Source organism: Rhipicephalus microplus, chromosome 1, assembly GCF_043290135.1.
Source record: "Rhipicephalus microplus isolate Deutch F79 chromosome 1, USDA_Rmic, whole genome shotgun sequence".
NCBI lineage: Eukaryota > Metazoa > Arthropoda > Arachnida > Ixodida > Ixodidae > Rhipicephalus > Rhipicephalus microplus.
This window is the reverse complement of record NC_134700.1, coordinates 45,198,895-45,222,565: the sequence shown is the minus strand read 5'-3', so window position 1 is coordinate 45,222,565 and position 23,671 is coordinate 45,198,895. Positions and strand designations below refer to the sequence as shown.

The following is a 23,671-nucleotide window of genomic DNA, read 5'->3' as shown; positions in this document are numbered from 1 at the left end:
AATCGACTCCGTTTTATACTCCGTTGAAGCTGCCAAATTCTTCACTACCCCTATCTGTAGCAGACGCTTCCTGCCAATACCGCTAGCAGAGTTTGATACTGAGAAAACAGCGCATACTTGGCACAGGGAATTGTTCAAGTTTTCGAGGTTACCTTTCAGCTTGTGCAATTCACCAGCCACATTTCAGCGTGTCATGGACATTATGCTTCGAGATGCCAAATTCAGTTATGCAATGGCTTACATGGACGATGTGGTAGTGTTTTCGCAAACCTTAGACGAGCACCTGATCCACTTAACCCCGGTATTACGACAAACGCAAGACGCAGGTATTGCCATCATCAATCCGCAGAAAGTTCACTTGGTCTGAAACAAAATCAACCTCTTAGGTTTAATTGTCGAGAAAGGCACAATACGGCCAAATGAACAAACTTCAGGCCATCCTGCATTTTCCACCACCAACAAGCGTTAAGAGCCTACAACACTTTTTGCGTATGGTGCGCTTCTACCGCTACTTCAGTCCTTACAGCGCCGATGTGGCAAGACCACTTCACCAGCTCCTGCGCAAGGATGCCCATTGGTCTTGGACTAACATGGAGCAGCCAGCATTCCAGATGCTGTCGCAGGCTATCGCTGATAAAGCGCAGCTGCGCCTTTTTGACGTAAACTTACCCTTCACTGTACAGACCGACACAAGTAAATATGGCTTCGGAGCAGTTTTGCTCAAAGAATATTAAAAGATGCTTTACCCGCTAGCATTTGCAAGCCACACGCTCTCAGGCGCAGAAAGAAACTATAGCGTAACAAAGGAAGAGTGCCTTGGAATTGTATTCGTGCTGAAGAAATTAGACTGTATCTGAATGGAACTGCATTTACGATTCTAACCAATCACTAGGCGCCGTCATGGCTGTCAAAGCTTCAATACCTATCTGGTTGTCTGGCCCGGTGGGCTCTTCCTCTTCAGAAGTTTAATTACAGAGTGGAGTACAAGAAAGGTACCGGCAATAAAGTGGCTGACGCACTTTCCCAAGTGCCACTGTCCGGGGATCGTGAACCAGCCCCCCGAGGTCCTGGTTGTGACAGCGCCTGAAGACGCCTGGGGAACACTGGTCTCACCACAGCAGCTCCTTGACACTCAGAGAAGTAACGACCAGAGCCAGCAGATATGCAGAGGTCTGGGCGCTGCCAGCCCCACAAAGAACACACGGTCTGCAAACACATATGGCAGCTACTTGCGAGCCAATGACGGCCTTCTCTTATGTTACATACCCTCACTTGAGATGCAGGATGACAAGTCCCCGTTTTGCGTTTTCATTCCTTGGACTCTACGCAAAACTTTCTCGGCATACTTTTATGACAGGCGCCTCGCTGGACACAGTGACGGCAAGAGAACCTTTGACAAGTTGTGTTGCGTCGCCACATGGCCGCACATGAGAAAGGACGTCACATCATATGTTCACACTTGCCCTACCTGCCAGAGCGCAAAACCGAGGGGAGGCAAACCACCGCACGTCATGCGATCTGTGGGAAGCAGGTATCCATGGGAAATCGTCTGTGACGCAATGGGCGTACCCCAGATCAGCTAAGAGGTGTCGATACTTGTTAGCAGTTACTGACCATTTTTCCAAATGGGTAAAGTTGTACCCGTTACGCAGGCTGGATTAAAATGTAATATGGGATTGTCTGCTGTAGACATTCACTTACTTCGGTTTTCCAAAGCAGCTAATAACAGACAACGCCACATATTTCACAGGCAGAATATTTGCAGATACTTGTAAAGTTCCCTGTGCACACCACAAAAGAACAACATCTTACCACCCAGGCCAACATTACTGACAGCGTCACCAAAATCTTAAAACAATGTTGGTGGCATCCACTGACCAGCACAGGGACTGGCATGCCCGCGTACAGGAAATTGCATTCGCCATGCGAATAACAGTAAATCATTCAACTGGCTTTACTCTGACAGCCATTCTATTAGGTCCGAGTTAAATTCCCCATCAAACATGTGCTCACTCATGACTCCAAATCACTGAGCTGCAACTACGGGACGTTCGCGCAAAATCTTTGCCGTCGTTTGAGCGAAACTTTTCAGGAAGCCAGGGAGAACTTGAAACTAGCCCGCCTGGAACATAACAATGTTTCATTTATTTATTCAATGCTGTCAACCCAGGGTGTGGGGTCATGACAGGGAGGGTGTCACATAATACATAATACTCACCCAATAAAGCACTATTCAATAGCACATACGAATAACAGATGAATAATCAGCAACAAGAAAATAAGGAACAAAAGCAGTGACTGTGCCGATTGAAAATCGAGAAACAAATGCTGCCAACAGAAGTTAGTATGATCACTGCAGAGAAAGCTGTGTAACGCATATTTAAGGTTGACTCGCATCGTTTGTTGCACAACAAAATCAGGTAAGCTATTCCACATTTCTATTGTGTCTGGAAAAAAGGAGTGGCGGAAAGCATTCGTGCGTGTGAAATAGGGTTGAATAGCTCTGCTATTATAAAGACTACCACATCGCTTTCCAGGTGGCTGAAGATAATCTTAAAAAGAAATAGGAGGCGTTGTTTGCGTCTACGAAATTCCAAAGGCTCAAGCTCACAGCACTCTAACACAGCCGTGACGGAGTGTGTGCGTCGGTATTTACCACATACGAAGCAGACTGATAATTTTTGTATTCTTACGATTTTAGTCCCCTGAACCTTCTGGTGATGTGACCAGACAATACTAGCTTACTTTAAGGCTGGTCTTATGATTGCTTTGTAAGCAGTCAGTTTCATGTCCGGTGTGGCATGTTCCAGCTTTTTCTTCAGAAAATAAAGTTTTTTATTTGCCTCAGAAAGAGAGAAACAGGTTTATTTACAGAAGGGCAGAGATGTTGGCCTCAGCAATAGCCTGCTCTAGCCTGCTACTCTACACTGGGGGAGGGGAAAGGGGAGAAGACTAATGGATGACCACAGTGAGATATATGATGGTGAGAACAGATGTTATATATATGAGAGTGCCACTGTAATGTGTGCATGATACTAACTCCTAGGTACTTGAAACAAGTGGCATCATTTAAACGTTGATTTTCGATGTGGTACATGAAAGACAGTTCCCGCTCGTCTGAGTGAATATGTGTGAATGTTGTCTTGCCATAGTTTATTTCCGTGTACCACTTTTTGCACCACTAATCTAATGCCTGCAAGTGCCAATTCAAATTAATTTGCTCACTTTCACAAGTCACTGGAGAATGAATCAAGCAGTCATCTGCAAACAGTTTCATTTTAATAGACGCCTCAACTATTAATATATATCATTAATAAATTTCAGAAAAATAATTGGTCCTAAAACAACAGACCCTTGGGGAACGCCGGAGTATACGCGTAGTTGTCTTGAAGTATAGAATTTAATTCTTACAGCCTGTTTACGTATTGATAAATAAACTCCTATTAATTTTAAAACTTCACTTATACCTAATCTTTCAAGCTTAAAAAGTAACTTACAGTGGTAAACCTTATCGAAAGCTTTCCTGAAATCCACACAAATTACATCAGTCTGCATGTGGGCATCGACGTTTTTATAGAAATTGTGGAGCGTTTCTGCAATTGTGTGACCGTTGAAAAACCATGCTAAAAGCCATGTTGGTCAGAACACAGTAATTGGTTAGACTCAAGAAAACTAAAAATGTGTTTTCTAATTACATGTTCTAGAACTTTATAGCAAACCGACGTCAAGGAAATGAGTCGGTAGTTTTTTACTAATTTACTAATGCACGGTTACCATTGTAGTGCCATCATCATCGCCATCATTTCTTGATCACTGCGTCGCGCCTCTCGCGCAGCTGATGCTAGCTCGAGCTGCGCGAGGTTCAGAACGAGCTCACGCACCTGGCGCGTCGGACGTGGACAACCACCGCGGCTCCGCTTCAGGCGTGGAATAAAGTGGCGAGAGAACGACACGACTACGTTGGCCGCCGTCCCGTCTCTCTTCTCTCGCCGCTACATTGGTGACCCGGAGAACACGCCCTTCGCCGAGCGGCCCGCGGCCATGTTCCCGCAACTCTGCCCGCCAGCACCGCCGTTCCAATCGACCTACCCCATGGTATGGTTCATGCAGCTCGATGCCGTTCTGGCGCTGAATGGCGTCACGGACCAGCTGCTGATGCACGCCATTCTTCTCGACGCCCTTCCGGTAGAATTGCGCCATCTCGCTGCCATTTCAAGCACCATCCCGCAGCCTTACGATGCCCTCTGCACTGCGGTGCTCGCCCGCAGCGGCAACACATACCGTCCGCTTCCATTTACCCGCACCAGGCAAGTTTCCCCGGCGTCGCAGAGCAAGGTACGAACCGGTCCGCAGCCCTCCATTGACCGCTACCTCGGTACCCCGGCTTCGACTACTTCTACACCTGATCCGGTCGCAGAAACATCCACTCCTGCACCTGATCACGACCACGAGGTAGAAGACTCCCCCACTGCGACTGACCTTCCCTCCGAGAGGTACATTCCCTCAGAGCCCCCATGCGGAGCTTCATCACACGTACCTGCCACCTGCACTTTTTCCACAAAAGCGACGGCACGTGACACCGTGGCCCCACCAGACTCCATGACGACCTCGGCTGGGCCAGCTGACCTTCCTGCAGACTTTCCGCCTATCCCGGTGCCTGTGGAGGCTCGCGGCACCACTCGCACTGTGGACCCAGAGCCCGCTGTGACACTCCACGCCATCAGTTTCCCCTGCACACCGGTGCCTGCTGCTCAGGGCCTCGTGGACTGCCGGCGCCTACTGACATCATCCTCGATGTGTCCTGCGGGGGTTCGGGCCCCTGGGCATGCACGGCTGGACGTGCGTGATGCTGTGGCGATGTCAGGGGGTCCCGAGGGCCGCACGCCTGGCTCACCGCGGGTGGAGCACACCGTGCGTGCCCCAACGGATGCGCAGTTGGGCCATCTGCCTGCCACTGCGTGCGCATGCTCAAGCATTTCGGCGCCGTCGACGGCCCATGACAGCTGTGATGCCGCATGCCCGCCGCTCGGTCTCGCATCACCGAACGTCGGGTTTGGCTCGAACAGCGCGACGACTCATCGGCGTACGCCTACGCGTCGCGCGTCGTCAGAGGTCGGGGAAAGCGGTCTGTCAGTGCCCTCTGGGCCGGCTCGTTGTCACTGTAAACCATGTCGCACTTCGTCGGTCCAGAGCGCACCGTTTCAGACTTATCTGCACCCTGGGCGGCCGACCCGGCGGCCGCCGCGCCCGGTGATGTGCCACCGGAAGCGACGGTTCCAGCACGGTGGGCGCACTGCCAGGGTTGACCGCACTCCCTGTGGTCGTCCCCACCAGCTCCAACGTGGAGGTAACGCTGGACCCTCTGAACTGGCCGTGCTGCGCTCATGCTGCAGTTCATTTTTTGAGCATCAGTGTCCGAGTGCGCGCGACAATCGGCCGCCCCGGGGCGGCCCGTGTGTGTTCTCGGCCCTTGGACATTTTTCACCTTGTTGTTGGTGCTCGCTGTCGACAAGGGTGTCCCTTCATCACGACCCTTGCCCGCTCCTTCCAACAGCGTGCCTGCCTGGCCACCCTCGTCCGCTGCGCCATTCCCAGTGTCGCCCGCCAGAGACCCACTGGTTCCCGATGGTCACTACACGTTGACAAACTGGAACTTCCCAAACGGACACCTTGCGGATTGTCGTTCATGTATATAGTCTCTTTCTTTTTTTCATATGCCTTCGAATCGCGCAGCGCGCTAGGGGGGGAGCCCTGTAGTGCCATCATCATCGCCATCATTTCTTGATCACTGCGCCGCGCCTCTCGCGCAGCTGATGCTAGCTCGAGCTGCGCGAGGTTCAGAACGAGCTCACGCACCTGGCGCGTCGGACGTGGACAACCACCGCGGCTCCGCTTCAGGCGTGGAATAAAGTGGCAAGAGAACGACACGACTACGTTGGCCGCCGTCCCGTCTTCCTCTCTCGCTACACCATATTTAAAAATCCGTATTACATTTGCATTGCGCCAGTCTTGTGGGAGTGATCGCATCTCAACCGATTTTACAAATAATATTTTTTAATAAAACAAAACCCATTTGGCATATCTCTCGAGAAACTCTGTTGGTTGATTGTCCGAACTGCTTCCTTTCTTCGCATCCAGCTCAAGCAGTAACTGAAAAACACCTTCACGATTGATAATGAAGGGCTCCATTGCGCTTGTTACGTCAGTGCTGAGTGATGCCTCAATCTTTTCTCCATGGTCTATTGGGAAACCGATTGAAAAGAAAAAAAGGATTAAAAGTATCGGCTAAGTCTTCAACATTTGTCAGAATACACCCCTCATGATCAATCTGCTCAATTCTTTTCTTTCTTTCACTGAAGTAATGCCAGAATTTGCATGGCAAACTTCTAAGGAAGTTAACAAGCGTTTTCCCCAAAGAGCTTCTTTTTTGCATTCCCCACGGCTTCTTTCATCTCGACTTTTATAGCTGCCACTTTCGTCACTCTATCTTTTCTTTTTCTGAGTCTTTTAATTTGCCATTTCATATAGATAATGCTGCGTGTTGTCGAAAGATTTCGTTTACACGTTTTCTTAGTGCAATAAGGAACATAGCGATCAACCCAAGTCACGACATTCCTTTTAAATCTCTGCCACAATGGTTCTACAGATTCGAGGCCAGATTCTTGCTCGAAGGCATAAAGCTGCTGTTCTAAAAAATCTAGGATGGAAATGTCCTGGGCCTTTTTAAAGTCTTTTACCAGAAGGAGGGGTCTTTTTAAATGGCATGCACTAGTCTTTACGACCAATAACAACAGTTTGTGGTCGAATATGCCATCTAATACGTCTAAGACGTAGTCCGTATTATTTTGGGACAAGAAAACGAGGTCTAATAATGACTTCAACAAACCTGTAACTCTAGTTGGCTCACGTACAATTTGTTCCAGACAATGATAGCAACACCACCGGCTCGCGTATCTTTGTCCCATCTAAAAACTTATACCCCGGAGGAACAATGCAACCACTACGCATTTCATCACGCAACCACGTTTCGTCAGTAATACAATACAGGGACTATGTGCCATTAACAGATATTCTAATTCCATAACTTTATTGACGATGCTGCGAGCATTTTCGACAACAATTCTTAACTGTGAGGGGGATTGGTTTTTTGAACTACCAGCAGAGCTGTCTGAGTCATGAAAGTTATGTTGGTCATGCGCCCTCGCCACTGGCGTCGCTTTAACTTTGTTATCCATTTTGTCATTTTGGTACTGAAAATGACGGCGCTCATTTTTTTTATCGTCCCAGACAAACATGCATTCGTTTACCTTCAATTTATCGTGCGCTATCGAGACTCTCGCCCCTTTAGCTAAATTTGGCGCCGAACTTTCCCATAATTTCTTTCTTAGTTCGACTGTCTCCTACGAGTAGTCGTTACTAACACTAAAAGAAGTGCCCTTTAGTTTCTTGCAATTTTGCAATACATTCTCTTTTTCATGGTAATATATGAATTTCATGATTACTGGTCTTACCTTTTCTTGTCTTTGTTTACCGACACGATGAATACTTTCTACTGATTTATTTCTACCCCCAACTTCCTTCTGAAAATTTCATATACAACTGCATCTCACAAATCATTCTCAGCCTCATTCCCGGCCTCGGGAACCCCAAAAACCAGATTATCTTTTCGGCTTCTGTTTTCATAGTCTATTAGTTGTTCAACTTTTTCCTGAACTATTTTTTCTAACCTTTCAATTTTCTTTTGCATACCCTGCATGGCAATAAGATGGCTGTTCATTCTTATAGACTTTTTATTAGGCTTGGCAAGTTCTTCTCTAAGGTTTTTTTATCTTCTGATCACATTCTTTCTGGTTATTTAAAATTTGTTGCAACAATTCAACAGTCTTGGTACCCGGATTTTCTCCATCCCCTGAAGTCAACAAAAGTAGTATTGACAACGAGCGGTCCACTGCAGTACACCAACATCGCCGAGGGTACGGCCCAACAATTAAGAATCTATTGTCACTTTTGTAACAAGCTGCATAAGGTTTAACTTCAAACTGAAAAGGTAGCAGCAGCAGTTTAACCATCCTAGCTGCTTGAGCCGTGCCGTTCCCTCTGATGTGGCCATCGCCATGTCCGTACTTAAGTATGCCTGAGGTCACCGACGTCACCGTTATTCATCGAAGATTGTTCGATAGGATTTCCAATGTCTCGATTGCGTAGTCATGCAGCAGGATCGGTGGCTGCTTGCACACCTTGCTGGTCTAATCCCGGCGAAAATCCAATAAAGTGCCCGCAACGGTCGCAGCATCAGTTTAGCCATCATAGCTGCTTGAGCCGTGCCCTCTGATGTGGCCATCGCGTACCCTTACTTAAGTAAGCCTGTGGTCGCTGACGTCACCGTTGTCTATCGAAGATTGTCCGATAGGATTTCCGATGTCTCATTTCCGTAGTCATGCAGCAAAATCGGTGGCTGCCTGCGCACGTTGCTGGTCATGATTACGGCGAAAATCCAAGCAAGTGCCTGCAAAGGTAGCAGCAGCGATTTAGCCATCCTAGCTGCTTGACCTGTGCCATGCTTTCAGGGCACAGCTCAATATAACGAGGGCAGGCGACCTATAGAGTTTGTGGTCGACGATGAAGTGCTCCACCACACGCATCCACTCAGTGATGCAGAAAAAGGGTTTGCTGCCTCTGTCGCACCACTATAGAATGGTCCCTATGTGACCGCAAAGCAAATTTCTAGGTTGGCATACCTTCTCAAAAACAAACGTGGTGGGCGAGTAACAGGCCCCGTAAATGTGTGCGACTTCAAAGCTTGCTACGAGTGCCCACTAGATGCGTAAACACATTCACCCACTATCAACGACATTGCTGTCCTGCATATGAGTTGCTTGTCAATCAGGATACAGTGCTTTTTTGTTGTCCTGTTGTAGTAATCTAGCCTTCCGCAGAACACCCACAGCAACTTCAGTGCCTACTAGCCCGCGACAAAGAAGCACGAGGCTGACAGCCATCATGGACCGCCGGCACAGACTGCTGTGAACACCGACACGCTACGCGCCCATTCCATTCTGTGCAACCGACAAGACAAAGACAGGTCATCAATTGTTATGTGATGTGCGACGTGTGCGCAGGCTCCGTTCGATGAAACTCAGGACAAAGACATGCGACGAGTGGTGATGTGTTGTGGTGCGTGACAACTGTGTTGACATGGACATGCGACTAATAATTAAGTGTTGTGGTGCCCAACGAACTGTGCACACTAATCAGAGACTGCTTTTTAGTTTACTCTTTTTTATTTTTATATGGTGTTCATTATTGCCTTCAATCGTCTGTGGCTTATGACACTCGGTGGAGTGTCCATTCTTGTCCATTCAGTGGAGTGTCCACCTCAGGATTGCCCGACTTAGGTCCGCCATAAAAGCCGTACCTCTATCAGTAATGAGAACCTGCAAAACTCCGTGACGCAGGATAAGGTTCTTGACGAACAACCTTGCTACCTCGGAGGCACTGCCATTGGGTTTTGGCCTTTGTCTCGGCGTAGAGCGTGAGATAGTCAGTAACAACGACGATCCATTTGTTTCCGGAATTCGACATAGGGAACAACCCCGGTAAGTCCATGCCAATTTGCAGGAACAGCCAGCTAGGTGTCTCAATAGTTTGGACAAATCCGGCTGGCCTAGTCGGCGGTGTATTTCGTCGCTGACAGTCGCGGCAGATTCTGACGTAACGAGTTACATCGGCGGCAAGTCGTGGTTAGTAGTACTTTTCCTGTACTCTTGCGACCATCAGGAAACACCGACGTGTCCAGCCGTCGGGTCGTCATGTAGGGCCTCAAGTACTTCTGGTCTCGCACTGAAGGAACACTGAGAGGGCGGTCAGCTCAAAGGGGCAAGAAGTTCTTCTTTGAGAGAACTCTGTTTCCCAAGAAGAACGACTCCAGCCCCCCTTTAAAACATTCGGAACCATCGTGCTGATACCCTCGAGGTATTCCACAGGGCTTCTAAGCTCTGGGTCAACTCGCTGTTGCTTGGCGAAGTCGTCCTCAATTATCGTTCCTAAGCAGCTGTCCTCATCCAGGCCGTCGGGCCGCGGTGGCTCGACGGGAACATGAGACCAGCAGTCGGCATCAGAGTGTTTTCTTCCAGACTTGTAAACGATGGTCACAATAAATTCTTGAAGTCTAAGGCTCTGCCGTGCGACGCAACTCGAAAGGTCTTTCAAGTTAGCTAGTCAACACAAGGCGTAGTGGTCGTTCACAACTTTGAAAAGCTTGCGTAGAGGTAGGGGCGAAACTTTGACACTGCCCAGATAATTGCAAGGCATTCCTTTTCTGTTGCAAAACGGTTGGCTCCGGCCTTAGATAGCGACCGGCTAACATAACTGACAACCCTTTCCAAGCCGTCGGTCTTCTGCACAAGGACCGCGTCGAGTCCTATGCTGCTTGCATTGATGTGTACTTCTGTTTCCGCGTATTTGTCAAAATGCACAACTACAGTAGTGGCAGTGTCTGCAGGCGTCGTTTCAGCTTCTGAAATGCCTTCTCTTGTGCCGTGTCCCACTTGAATGCGACAACGGTTTTCGTGAGGTCAGTTAGCTGCTCAGCAATCTGTGAAAATCCCTTGGCGAAACGCCTGTAATAGGCGCACAATCCGAGGAATTGGCGTACAGCCTTACTGTCAGTGGGCTGCCAAAAACCAGCGATGGCGTCTGTTTTTCATGTATCGGGACAGACTCCAGACTTCCTCCTCAAGTGTCCCAGGAACAACAGCTCCTCGTAAGCAAAGCGGCCCTTTTCTGGCTTCAGGGTTAGTCCAAAGCCGTTGATAGCTTGAAGTATCGCTTCAAGGCGCCGGAGATGCTTGTCAAAGCTCGAGGAAAACAGGACGTCATCTAAGTACACAAGGCAAGCCTGTCATTTCAATTGAGCATGCACGGTGTCTATAACGCGCTGGAACGTCCCAGGCGCCGAGCAAAGACCAAGTGGCATGACGTTAAACTCGAAAAGGCTGTCTCGTGTGATAAAGACCGTCTTCTCTCGATCTCTCTCATGAACCTCAATTTGCCAATAGCCAGTTTCGAGGTCCATCGAAGAAAAGTACTTCGCGCTGTGGAGTCGGTCCAGGGTGTCGTCTATACTTGGGAGAGGGTACACGTCCTTCTTGGCGATTTTGTTCAGGTGGTGATAATCGGCGCAAAACATGGGGTCCCATGTTTCTTCACTAATACCACGTGTGATGCCCACGGACTCTTGGAAGGCTGAATGATGTCGTCGCATAGCATTTCGTCGACTTATTTCACAGCGTCACGTTTGAGCATCTATACTCGGTACAGAATTCGCCGAACTGGTCGGGCACTTTCTTCATTTATGATGCGATGTTTCGCGACATTGTCGAATTCTCAATGATGAAAGGAAGCAGTCCTTGAATTGCAGAAGCAGGGACTTGAGCTGGTCTTGCTCACAACTTCGAAAGACTCGGGTTGACGTCAAAATTTGGTTGGGGACAACGGCTCACAGAAGCAGCATCAAAGAGGGCAAATTAATTGCCAACCTTTACGAATTCATTGATGTAGGCGACCGTCGCAGCCCGGTTGAGGTGTTTGTAATCGTAACTGAAGTTTGTCAGCACCACCTTTGCTTTGCCATCACGCAACTCACCTATGCCTCTTGCAACACCAATCTAACTGTTTAGAAGAAGGTTTGATCGCCCTCGACGACTGAGGTTTTCAGCTTTTTCGATATTAATGTAAATGACGCTGGAGAAAGGCACCACGATAATATGCTTTTCTAGCACGTAGTTCCTTGGCGTTATAGGGGTCGGCAACGCATTTTCTGAGGTTAGTGTGATTGACTCAGACCTCAGGTCGATGACAGCACTGTGTTGACTTAGAAATTCCATCCCAACTTTCTCACTTCTAGAGCAATGTTATAGGATTACAAAGCTCGCAGGATAAATCTAGTTAATGATAGTGACTCTATCTGTGCAGACTCCACTTAGCATTATTAAGTGACCTCCAACGGCCCAAATTTTGGGGCCTTACCATGCAGTCTTCACTTTCTTCAACTTTGTCGCAAAAGGCTTACTGACGACGGATTAGTCGGCTCTAGTATCGTGGAAAGCAGTGACGAGATGGTTGTCAAATATTACGTCCAGGTCGCTAGTTTGCCGTCATGCGTTGCGGTTGGGTCGTGGCGTCGGATCACAGCTACGTCTATGCTCCGCTGCTTCGACGTTGCGTCCTGATGTCATCTTTAAGCTACGAAGGTTTGTCGTCATGACCCTTTCCGTCTTGTGGTGGGTGCTTTCGATATCTTTGTGGCAACAGGGGATATTCGGTAGTTCGCCGTACAGCAACCGCACCTCCATCAGTTGCTGCCCTAAGTTTTCTGAGTAAGGGCTCGGTGATCGGCTTTGAGAAGGGCCGGTGTACTGCCCGAGGTGCGGTGAGGCGTAACGTCCTGGCGACGGCAAGGGATAAGATCGACGGGGCGTCGACTGCACTTCCCCGAGGTAGTTGGTGATTTCATGCAGTCTGTCCCCCTGTTGTGGACACAGCGCGTTGATGTCGAAGCCCCGTACACCCATCTGTCGGCAATGGCAATGGCGGTAGGCGTGCCCGGTCTCCTCACAGTGGTAGCAGAGTGGGCGGTTGTCAGGTGCATGCCAAACATCGGTTTTTCTCGGCATGCAGTGCTCTCTTTCAGGCTAACGGCAAGACGTCGATGGTGGTGGTGGTGCCCGTAGCGTCTGGCGACGGAAGTGCGATGGGGCGACGTCTTGGCATGGGCTTATAGGAAGGGCGTGTTGGCGAGCTGCAGCAGCATAGCTCATGACTTGCAGTTGCGGCTCTGGAGGTTGAGGAATGCCCAGCAATTTCATTTCATTTCATTTCATTTATTTACTCTCAAGGCCGAAGCATTACAGAGAGGAGCGGGTATACATCGTACAGAAAATCAGGAAATACAGCAAATCAAAATTATATGCGCACAATGGCGGGCTGAAAACCATAAAAGAAAAGAAAGACTGCGTGATGTGAAGAAGAGGCAGGGTGGTTGTAACAACAATGTTCAACATGGTTGCGTCTTTGAATGACACGCGCACACAAAAAAACTAACAAGAAAAAACACAGCGTGACTTAAGTGGCGAATTTACGCGAAATGGTTAGAGAGGGCGTTTTTAAACAAAGTGAGGTCAGTGATAGCAGCGATAGGGGCGGGAAGGTGGTTCCACTCATTTGCAGTTTTCGGGATGAATGATTCAAAATATAAATTCGTGCGGGCGCTAGGAACGCCCACTTTAAACTGATGATCGTTGCGTGAGGAAACGTACGATGGAGGCTGGAAAAGAGTGTTGCTAAAAGACGGAATAAAATGAAAGATCTTATGGAACAGGCAAAGGCGAGATATTTTACGCCGCAGTGAGAGAGTGGGTAAGTGAAGATTGCTTTCATCGAGGTAACACTGGACGTGCGATGGTAGTTTGACATTGCTGGATCTTCTCGCATACAACGTCTGCGATGGAGTCCACGTGAGGCTACGCTGAAGGAAGCACTTTTTGCAGCTCATCTTGCATGATTGCTCGGATTGTCTCACGCAGGTAGGTGGTTCTTAGTAATTCGATGTCAGCTTATCTTGTAGACAAGATGCTACAGTTATATTGCCGTGTCCTCATCTCCAGCGTCTTCTCTATCGTAGACGCTTCTGTTCGGCAACCGTCTTAGGTGGGTTCCTGAGCAGCCCGGCGAAGAGTTCTTGTTTGACTCCTCGCATGAACAGACGGACCTTCTCCTCGGACATGTTAGGGTAAGCTTGGTGGAAGAATTTAATCATATCTTCCCTGAATAGCACCACGTTTTCAATTGACATCTGCATACAGGTTTCGAGGAGAGCTGCAGCCTTCTTCTTGCGGACCACAGTTGCAAAAGTGGTGAGGAACCTGGTGCGAAAGATGTCACATGTGACGCTTCACTCCAGACTTTCGAATCAGGTCCAAGCAGCATCTTCTAAGGAGAAATAGACATGCTGAAGCTTGTGATCGTCGGTCCAGTCGTTGAAGAGGGCGATGCTGTCGAACCTTTCAAGCCAGCTTTCCAAGTCTTCCAGTGGCAAACCGTAAAAAGTTGGTGGCTCTTTGGGTTGCCGGAGCAAGAGTGGTGCAGGTGGCACAGACGCTGTATTTGTCGCCGTGGTCAATGTCACCGTCTTGGTCTTTGGAGTCTTGCTGGGTAAAAGCCTGTACTCCTGTGGCAGTCCTTGTTGCCAGCGGCTAAGTAGCTGCTTATGGCTTGCGACAGTGTCTTTTTCATGACATGGGCTGGATTCACGGCTTGATCGGGGCAACCAGTACATGAAAGAAGCAGCACCTCGATCAGATGTCACGGGGTCGTGACGTGGACGAAGGTAGCAGACTGCAGGTCGAATAACAAACTGTTTATTTGGGCTGACCTTGTGGCCATGTAAAAGAAAAGTCAGATTACAGCAAGACACTGGCACTGATAGTGGAAAGCAGAACGTCGGCGGTCGATCAACTGACAAGCGGCGAAGCGCGACAGCTTTTATACGCATTCCATCGAACTTTCTAGCGTTATGGCTAGCGGTTATGTAGGTTCCAGAATAATCTGTAATGCTTGCAAAGTGGGCGTGATCCTAACGGAATGATCTACTACAATTCCTAAGCTTCTCGAATACTGCAGGCGCGGTTTGCGCTGGGAATGACGTACAGTACAGGGGCGATAACAAAACTTGAGGAAGGAACGTGGCAATCTGAAAGATTCCAGGGTGCAGGCTTCTTTGTCGTCGTCTCCTCCACTGTCTTGCTCTGATGATGGCTGATCTCGCACTCGCACGGGTGCGTCGGCGTATGGCCCAAAACCCAGGAGCTGACTCCGCTCTGGCAGATGACGCTGTAGTTTGGGTAGGTCGGCTATCTTACACTGTGTGACGGTGATGTTACGGTACTGATGGCTACGCAATCGAAACAGTATTTATTCATTGTTACCCATAAATAAAGAATACAGTTACCATTTTTTCCAAGCACCCTCTCTTCGCACAGAGGCCTGTAATCATCCTGTTCTGAGTTCTGGCACTATTTTGCCATAAAGAAGGTTGCTGCTACTGGCTGATAGCCGATACAAATCAAGAGCAGTGTTTCCTGATGTGGTTCTCAACATGGGGTGCCATCATGCCTTGGCACTGCTCTCTATATTATGCTAAAGTTACACAGCAGCAACACTATTGAGCAGCCAAATGATGCCAGAAGAGTGTATATGCATTTCGTGTTCACAAGTCCGTGGAGCATACCATTTTGACGCTTTGTCCTTTCCCCCTTGTAGCTTGCCACATGCTCTTCAGGATGAAAAAAAGCATTCAAGTCAAGCCCTGCAGCTCTACTTCTGTTTTACAGATTCAAAAAATTCTTACAGCAATCGATTCGTGAGGCAATAAATTCTTGCACTGAAGCTATTCAATGAAAACTTGAAAAAGTCGTTCAGGACCCCTTGAGCGGTTATCTCATGGCAAATGCTTTACAACAGCAGTGAAATAAAGCATGTAAGACAGTATTAGCTTTGTGTGTATGCTCTACATAATGTCACAACCATCATGCATATTCAGCCAGTGATGCGTTTTGCATGTGTTGCAACTTTGACACACACATTTTTTTCTTTCATACTGAGAGATAGGTTTGAGATACTATTTAGGTATATTTTGCTGAAATCAATTGATCTTTGATCACCATTACCAATTTTAACAGTAGATATGCAAATGCAGCAATACTCCGCTTTCTATAGCAGCATCACATACTCCAATATTTTAACCAAGGCTAAAGCAGGTTGAGATGCTGCCCAGAGAGACCTTCACAAATTTTGATGAGCTGACGATTGACAATGTGTGCCCATACACGAATGAGCACCCGACCAGAGTACGGCTCTATCCATTCATAAGAAGAAAGCTTGGGAGGAAAACACCAAGTTTCACTGGTCGCTCATGTTCCAAATAGGTTGTATAGCGACTGGTGTAGTTCTAAATGCTGCGCTAAAAGCGAGCCCACTATACAGTAAAAGATGAGAGAGAGTCAAGCATGGGCATGTGGCCATTCCCTTTCATAGAGTTCCCGCTGCATCATCTATCCAACCAACAAAGCAGGTAAGCGCATAATACTTCACCGGTATGAGTAGAACTGATCTTGTTAGGGAGATTCGCAAACTCAGTCAGCAACATGCATTCTACTTTTTACTGCGCTTTGTCAAGATGCGTGTCTGCAACAACTCCCTTTGGACGCAGTAACGATGGAGCTGGCAAAGCACCGGTGGGATGAGTGATTTTTGTTAATATTATCACTCTAAACCTTGTAGGCTTAAGGGCTCGTTTCTTTTTCTCATGCACAATTTTGTTATTAATACTGTAACTAACTTCCTTTATTTACGCTGAACCTGTTGTGAGCATTACAAGGCTTCGTTACATGTATTGAGCAGTCTTGAAGTGCACGTTGTTGGGCTTCTCGGCTCATGTTCAAGTAGAAGCCACAGATTGCGCCCCCATGAACCTTTCCTCGTTAATACATTGCGCGGTCGTATTGAGCACTTGACATGGGCGTGATCACTCCACATGGAATCTAATGACAATAACCTTATGCCCTGCGCATTCGAAACCGGTGTGCCCTAGCAACCAAGCCCAGTGATTCCTGAAATGGAGGCCAATACACTTTAACCAACACTGCTGTCACTACGACTTTTAATGACACACAAACCTGCACTGCGATGGCGTAGTGGTTAGAGCATCCGCCTCGCATGCAAAAGGTCCGTGGTTCAAATCCCGGTGCCGTGCAGTTCCCAACCGGATATAAAAAAAAATCCGCGTGTTGATGGAACTGCATTAAGAGGCCTGGGGTGCGGCCTCACCGGTAACCACCGCCGGGAACGCACTCCCTCACCAGAGAAGGATTGGCCACCCTGGTGCAGTATCTGGCCACTACCTCCCACATGCATACGTCAAATAAATCACGGCCTTCAGTCCCCAGCAGCTGCGAAGCAACTGACCACAGCGGTCAGATCTGCAACGCAGCAGAGGGTGCTAAGAATCTCTGGATCCGGACAGGCCGCCATTGGAACCTGAACTTGGCAACATTTACCGCTAGAACCTTCTCTAGTGAGGGAAGTCTAGCTGTACTATTCGAGGAGCTAGAGGGTGTTAAATGGGATATAATAAGGCTCAGTGAGGTTAGGAGGACAGATGAGGCCTATACTGTGCTACAGAATGGGCACGTCCTTTGCTATCGGGGCTTGGCAGACAGAAGAGAACTGGGAGTGGGGTTCCTAATTCACAGAAACATAGCTGGCAACATAGAGGAATAATATAGCATTAATAAAAGGATGGTAGGTGTTGTAATTAAACTGAATAAAAGATACAAGATGAAAGTAGTACAGGCTTACGCACCTACATCCAGCCATGATGACGCTTCAGTTGAAAGCTTCTATGAAGACGTGGAATTGGCAATGAGTAAGGTAAAAACACAGTATACTATAGTGATGGGCGACTTTAATGCAAAGGTAGGGAAGAAGCAGGCTGGAGACCAGGCAGTAGGAGATTATGGCATCGGCACTAGAAACGCCAGAGGAGAGCTACTAGTAGAATTCGCAGAACGCAATAATTTGCGGATTTTGAATACCTTCTACCGAAAACGAGAAACCGCAAGTGGACATGGAGGAGCCCTAATGGCGAAAATAAGAACAAAATAGACTTTATAATGACTGCACACCAAGGAATCGTGCAGGATGTGGAAGTGGTTGGCAAGGTACGATGCAGTGACCATAGAATGGTACGGTCTCGAATTCGCCTAGACTTGAAAAAGGAGCGACAGAAACTGATACGCAAGAAGCCAATCAATGAGCTAGCACTGAGAGGGAAAGTACAGGAATTCAGAGTGTCGCTGCAGAACAGGTACTCGGCTCTTAGTGAGGAAACCAACCTTAGCGTAGATACAATGAATGATAATCTGACGAGTATCATTATGGAGAGTGCAGTGGAAGTTGGAGGCAGGGTAGTTAGACAGGACACTGGCAAGCTTTCCCAGGAAACGAAGAATCTCATTAAGAAGCGTCAAATCATGAAAGTCTCAAGTACAACAGACAAAATAGAACTGGCAGAGCTTTCGAAGTTGATTAATAGACGTAAAGTATGCGATGTAAGAAGGTATAACATGGAGAGAATTGAACACGCTCTGAAAAACGGAGGAAGCGTCAAAGCAGTGAAGAGGAAACTTGGGATAGCCAAAAGTCGGATATATGCACTAAGGGACAAAGAAGGCAAAATAACTACCAATATGGATAGGATAGTTAAAATAGCGGAGGAGTTTTACAGAGATCTGTACAGTAGCCGAGACAACCACGACCTTAATACTATAAGAACTAGCAGTAACCCAGATGACACCCCACCAGTAATGATAGAAGAAGTCAGAAAAGCTTTGGAGAGCATGCAAAGAGGCAAAGCTGCTGGTGAGGATCAGGTAACATCAGATCTGCTGAAAGATGGAGGACAGATTGTGTTAGAAAAACTAGCCACCCTGTTTACGAGGTGTCTCCTGACGGGAAGGGTACCAGAGTCTTGGAGGAACGCTAACATCATCTTAATACATAAGAAAGGAGATGACAAGGACTTGACGAATTACAGGCCGATCAGCTTGCTCTCTGTAATATACAAGCTATTTACAAAGGTAATTGCTAACAGAGTAAAGAAAACATTAGAATTCAATCAACCAAAAGAACAAGCAGGATTTCGAACAGGCTATTCAGCAATTGACCACATTCATACTATCAATCAGGTAATCGAGAAATGCTCAGAGTATAACCAACCACTATACATAGCCTTCATAGATTACGAGAAGGCGTTTGATTCAGTAGAAATATCAGCCGTCATGCAGACACTGGGGAATCGGGGCGTAGATGAAGTATATATAAACATTCTGGAAGAAATCTACAGGGGATCAACTGCTACCATAGTGCTTCATAAAGAAAGCAACAGAATACCAATCAAGAAGGGTGTAAGACAGGGGGACACAATCTCCCCAATGCTATTTACCGCGTGCTTACAGGAGGTTTTCAGAAGCCTAGAATGGGAACTGTTAGGGATAAGAGTTAATGGAAAATACCTTAGTAACCTGCGCTTCGCCGATGACATTGCATTGCTGAGTAACTCAGGGGACAAATTGCAACTCATGATTACGGAGTTAGACAAGGAGAGCAGAAAGGTGGGTCTTAAAATTAATCTGCAGAAAACCAAAGTAATGTACAACAACCTCGGAAAGGAGCAGCGCTTCGAGATAGGTAATAGTGCACTTTAAGTTGTGAAGGTCTATGTCTACTTAGGGCAGGTAATAACCGCAGAGCCTAACCACGAGATTGAAGTAACTAGAAGAATAAGAATGGGGTGGAGCACATTCGGCAAGCGCACTCAAATTATGACAGGTAGATTGCCACTATCCCTCAAGAGGAAGGTATATAACAGCTGTATCTTGCCGGTACTTAGCTACGGAGCAGAAACCTGGAGACTTACAAAGAGGGTTCAGCTTAAATTGAGGACGACGCCGCGAGCAATGGAAAGAAAAATGGTAGGTGTTACCTTAAGAGACAAGAAGAGAGCAGAGTGGATTAGGGAATAAACGGGGGTTAAGGATATCATAGTTGAAATCAAGAAGAGAAAATGGGCATGTAGCGCATAGACAGGATAACCGCTGGTCATTAAGGGTAACTAACTGGATTCCCAGAGAAGGCAAGCGAGTTAGGGGGAGACAGAAGGTTAGGTGGGCAGATGAGATTAAGAAGTTTGCGGGTATAAATTGGCAGCAGCAAGCACAGGACCGGGTCAACTGGCGGAACATGGGAGAGGCCTTTGTCCTGCAGTGGACGTAGTCAGGCTGATGATGATGATGATGCACGTTGCACTGACCTTAAAGAAGTACTGACGCAATTTTGCGGCACCCCAAAAGGGTCATTTATTGTTTCCAAGATTATAGCCGAAGCAGCATTGCGATAGCGTGATGCCGACCCATGTGTTCTTGCGAACGGCGTGACTTATAACAGATTTTCACGTTTTTTCAAGCGATGTGGTCGTCTAAATAGGCTTTTCGCAATCTCACTAACTCATCGAAACGCTTCTACCGGTAATATCCGTGGTTTTGCGAGCCGAAACCGCTATATGATTATGGGGCCTGCCGCAGCGGAGGGCAACGGAAATTTCAACCACCTAGTGCTCTTAACCATGCATTAACACCACGCGGTGCACGGGCCTCAGACATTGCCCCTTCACTAATGTGCGACCGCTGCAGCCGGGATCGAACCCGCGACTTTTGGGCTGCTACAAGTAGAGCACGCCCACTACCATTTGGTCTGCAATCCGACGATTGTAGGCAGCCACGAATTTCAAGCGACACAAAGGCGAGCTCACCTTTTCAGCTCTCTCAACTGACAATTTTGAGAGCAAGCTTAACGAATCCGCATTCCGAGCAACTTCCATATTAGGTCCACAGCATTCAGGTTCAACAAAAGTGCACGACACACTACCACAGAACACACACTACTGTAGCATGGACTGTAGAACGAAAATAAACATAGCGGCGGCGTCATACTCATTCAAACTGGTAACGTAACTTCCATAAAAGCCCATGAATTCAGTAGTCACCGGCTTGTTGCCGCCGTCGCCATCTACGTGACGAGGGGACAACTAATAACAAGAAAAACAATAAATAAAATTATAATAAGACGTTATAACCAGAACACTCTAAAAAATATCGAGTAAAAAGGGTGTCTTTTTCTCCCACAACAATAATCATCAGGCTTGCGTGCGCATTCTTTCTTGAAAACTCGGCGCTGGCCACTTTCCTATCGGGAACGCAATGTAACCCTGATAATGGGCATGTTGATCGTGACCGGAATGTACCGGGCGCGGGGCGATAGCGCAAGAATGGAACGCAATATAGGTAACGATTATTGTTGTGTGACAAAAAGACACATTTTTTACTCGCTCTTTTTTTAGAGTGAAGCGGTAGCGACGACGTAGGGGGGCAGAGCTGACGTAAACAACTACCGTCCTAAAACGGTGACATCAGTGGTCACGGCGTCAGTGGTCTACTTGCTGGAGATGCTGGAGGGAAAGACTGTAGGCATGAATAGAGGAGGAGGGGGTACTGGGGGAAGTGCAGATTGGGTTCCCAAAACAAACAGGTTGGAAGACAATCTGTTTTCATTGACACAGTGTATCGAAATAGCAGAAAAGGAACACAGGCTGCTGTGGCTAGCATTTTTGGATATAAAGAAAGCGTACGATAGCGTGGTTCAAGAGGACTTGAGGAAGATGAAATCACTGATCTTTCAGAGCATATCTATAAAAGGACCAATTTAGTTATAAAATGGGAGACAGGTATCCAAGCCCACAGAGGTGAAACGGGGAATTAGGCAGGGGTGTCCACTGTCACCCTTGTTATTCATAATGTACATACAAGGATTAGAGACCAAATTAGAGGGAAGTGGACTTGTCTTGAACCTGTTTTTCGTAAAGCAATGAAAAGTAATAGTACAGACACTACCAGCATTCATGTACGCAGATGATATACGTGACGACTAAAGGTAACAGGAATGCAGCAGTGATAAAAAATATGGCACTGTGGAATTACAATAGGTATGATGTTGGGAGAGGAGTATGAAAAGGGGTCATGGCTGACGTTCGTCAATGCGGTCTTGTGCATGGGATCAGAAGTTCAAGCAAGATTAGAAATTAAGCAACGTGGAATAGGTCGGCTTGCTTTAGGAGTTCACGGAAATACACCAAATCAGGGAGTACAAGGTGATATGGGATGGACATCATTTGAGGGCAGGGAAGCTAGCAGCGAGATAAAATTTGAGAAGCGACTGAGAGAAATGGGGGAGGAGCATTGGGCTAGGAAGGTTTTCAGCCACTTGTACTTGAAGAATGTCGATACAAAATGGAGGAAGCGAACCAGGAAATTGACTGGTAAGTACTTGGAAAACAGCAGGTGGGCAAACCAAAAAGAACTATTGGTTAAGAAGAAAGTGAAGGAAACGGAGACTGACATGTGGAAAATTGGCATGATTAAGAAGCCCGCACTAGAGATCTATCGAACTTTAAAGCAGGAAATTGCCAAGGAAAGCATCTATGATAATAATCGGGGTAGTTTTCTATTGTTTGAGGCCAGGACGGGAGTATTGCGAACCAAGGCAAAACGGGCCAAATACGAAGGGGTAAACACAGTATGCAGTGCTTGTGGAGAGGAAGAAGAAACTGCTGAACACTTGATAATGTTCTGTAAAAAGCTTCACCCTATAGTTCAGGATGATGGCGCACTGTTTTTCAAAGCACTTGGGTTTAGGGACAGGGAGGGCATACCCATCTGGTATGCCCTCCCTGTCCATGAATGCGCACATAGAAGATATAGATGGTATACCCATCTATATCTTCTATGTGCGCATTCATGTCTCCTAGTATAATTATCTCGCACTCTCTTCCTAACTCCTGAATGTCCTTTGATATACACTCTACCATTGTCTGGTTTTCCTCTCTGGCCTTTGCTCCCGTCTACTAGTACACGAAACCAAGGAGTGTCATTTGACCTGCCACTTTCACTTTTAGCCATAAATGTTCCTTGCACTGCTGCTTGACCCTTTCCCAGTCTGTACTTTTATGAATGAATGCCCCAATACCACCCCCCTTTCTGCTGCCTTCTGTTCTATTACAATATTCCCACGCGTAGTCCAGATTGTTCGGAGGTTGTTCCATGTCCCTGAGATGTGTTTCTACAAAACCGTATACCATCGGCCTCTCTTCCCTTAGCTGTTCTTCTATCTCTTCCCACTTCAGCCTGTTCCTACCACCCTGCATGTTAATATACCCTATGTCTGAATTGGCTCGGCGCTCGTGGCTACGTCTATTTATGCCCCGGACTCTACCTATCTTAGATATTGGTGCCACTTTGGAATCGTATCTGTCCATACCACCTGTCGAAGAGTCTCCCTGGTTGTTTTCCTCGTTACTAGCTATCCTGCACCCTGAAGGGCTCGCTTGCCCCCCAAAAAAGCTACTGCGCGTCCTGCAAGTCGCCAACCCACCTCATGACCTAGCCGCCCATCGAAGTGAATTCTGTCTCGTTGAAAACCCCCCCACCTATGCGCCTCTCTGTTTATTTCCACCACCTCAAAGCCTTTCTCTCGACTCATCCGCCATATCTCTCGGTTTGCGTTGACCACCGCTCTTTGCAGGTTGCTATCACGCACCGGTACCTCCGGTATCGTGCATATCACTACCTGTACCTTAGGAGAAGTGGCGCGCATCTCATTGACGCCTTTCGCCAGTGTGGCTGCTAGTCCTGCTGCATCTCCATTTAGGACATCGTTTAAACCGCCTGAAATTATCACTAGGTTTCGTCTATCAGCTGTCGTTTTGAGCTTTGCGCTCGCTTGCCTCATGACTGCTTCCAGCTTGCGTCCTGGGAACGCCCCTACTGCAACCCTCTTGTCACCTCTTACCCTCTCTTTGATGGCTTCTGTGCATCGATTTAAATTCGAGTCCCCGGCGATTATCACATGCTGCGACTTTTCAGCTGGAGCGTTCTGCACCTGGGGGCTACTTGCACCTGTGACGCCGGCTGCTTTGTTCCCTCCCTGCCCCACCACTACCTCG

At 47.5% G+C, this 23,671-nt stretch overlaps 1 protein-coding gene across 2 annotated transcripts in view; it reads right to left on the bottom strand.

The window, feature by feature from the left end:
• Window positions 1–20,600, bottom strand: part of LOC142762790 (COMM domain-containing protein 8-like) — an 80,114-nt gene extending 59,514 nt beyond the window's left edge. The window contains exon 1 of one of the 2 annotated variants that reach the window (XM_075865107.1): window positions 20,426–20,600. In XM_075865107.1, the coding sequence (XP_075721222.1) occupies window positions 20,426–20,494 (69 nt within the window). In that variant the 5' untranslated portion in view covers window positions 20,495–20,600. The remainder of the gene's footprint in view (window positions 1–20,425) is intronic. The other variant, XM_075865111.1, reaches the window with a different exon arrangement.
• Between the last annotated feature and the right edge of the window lie 3,071 nt (window positions 20,601–23,671).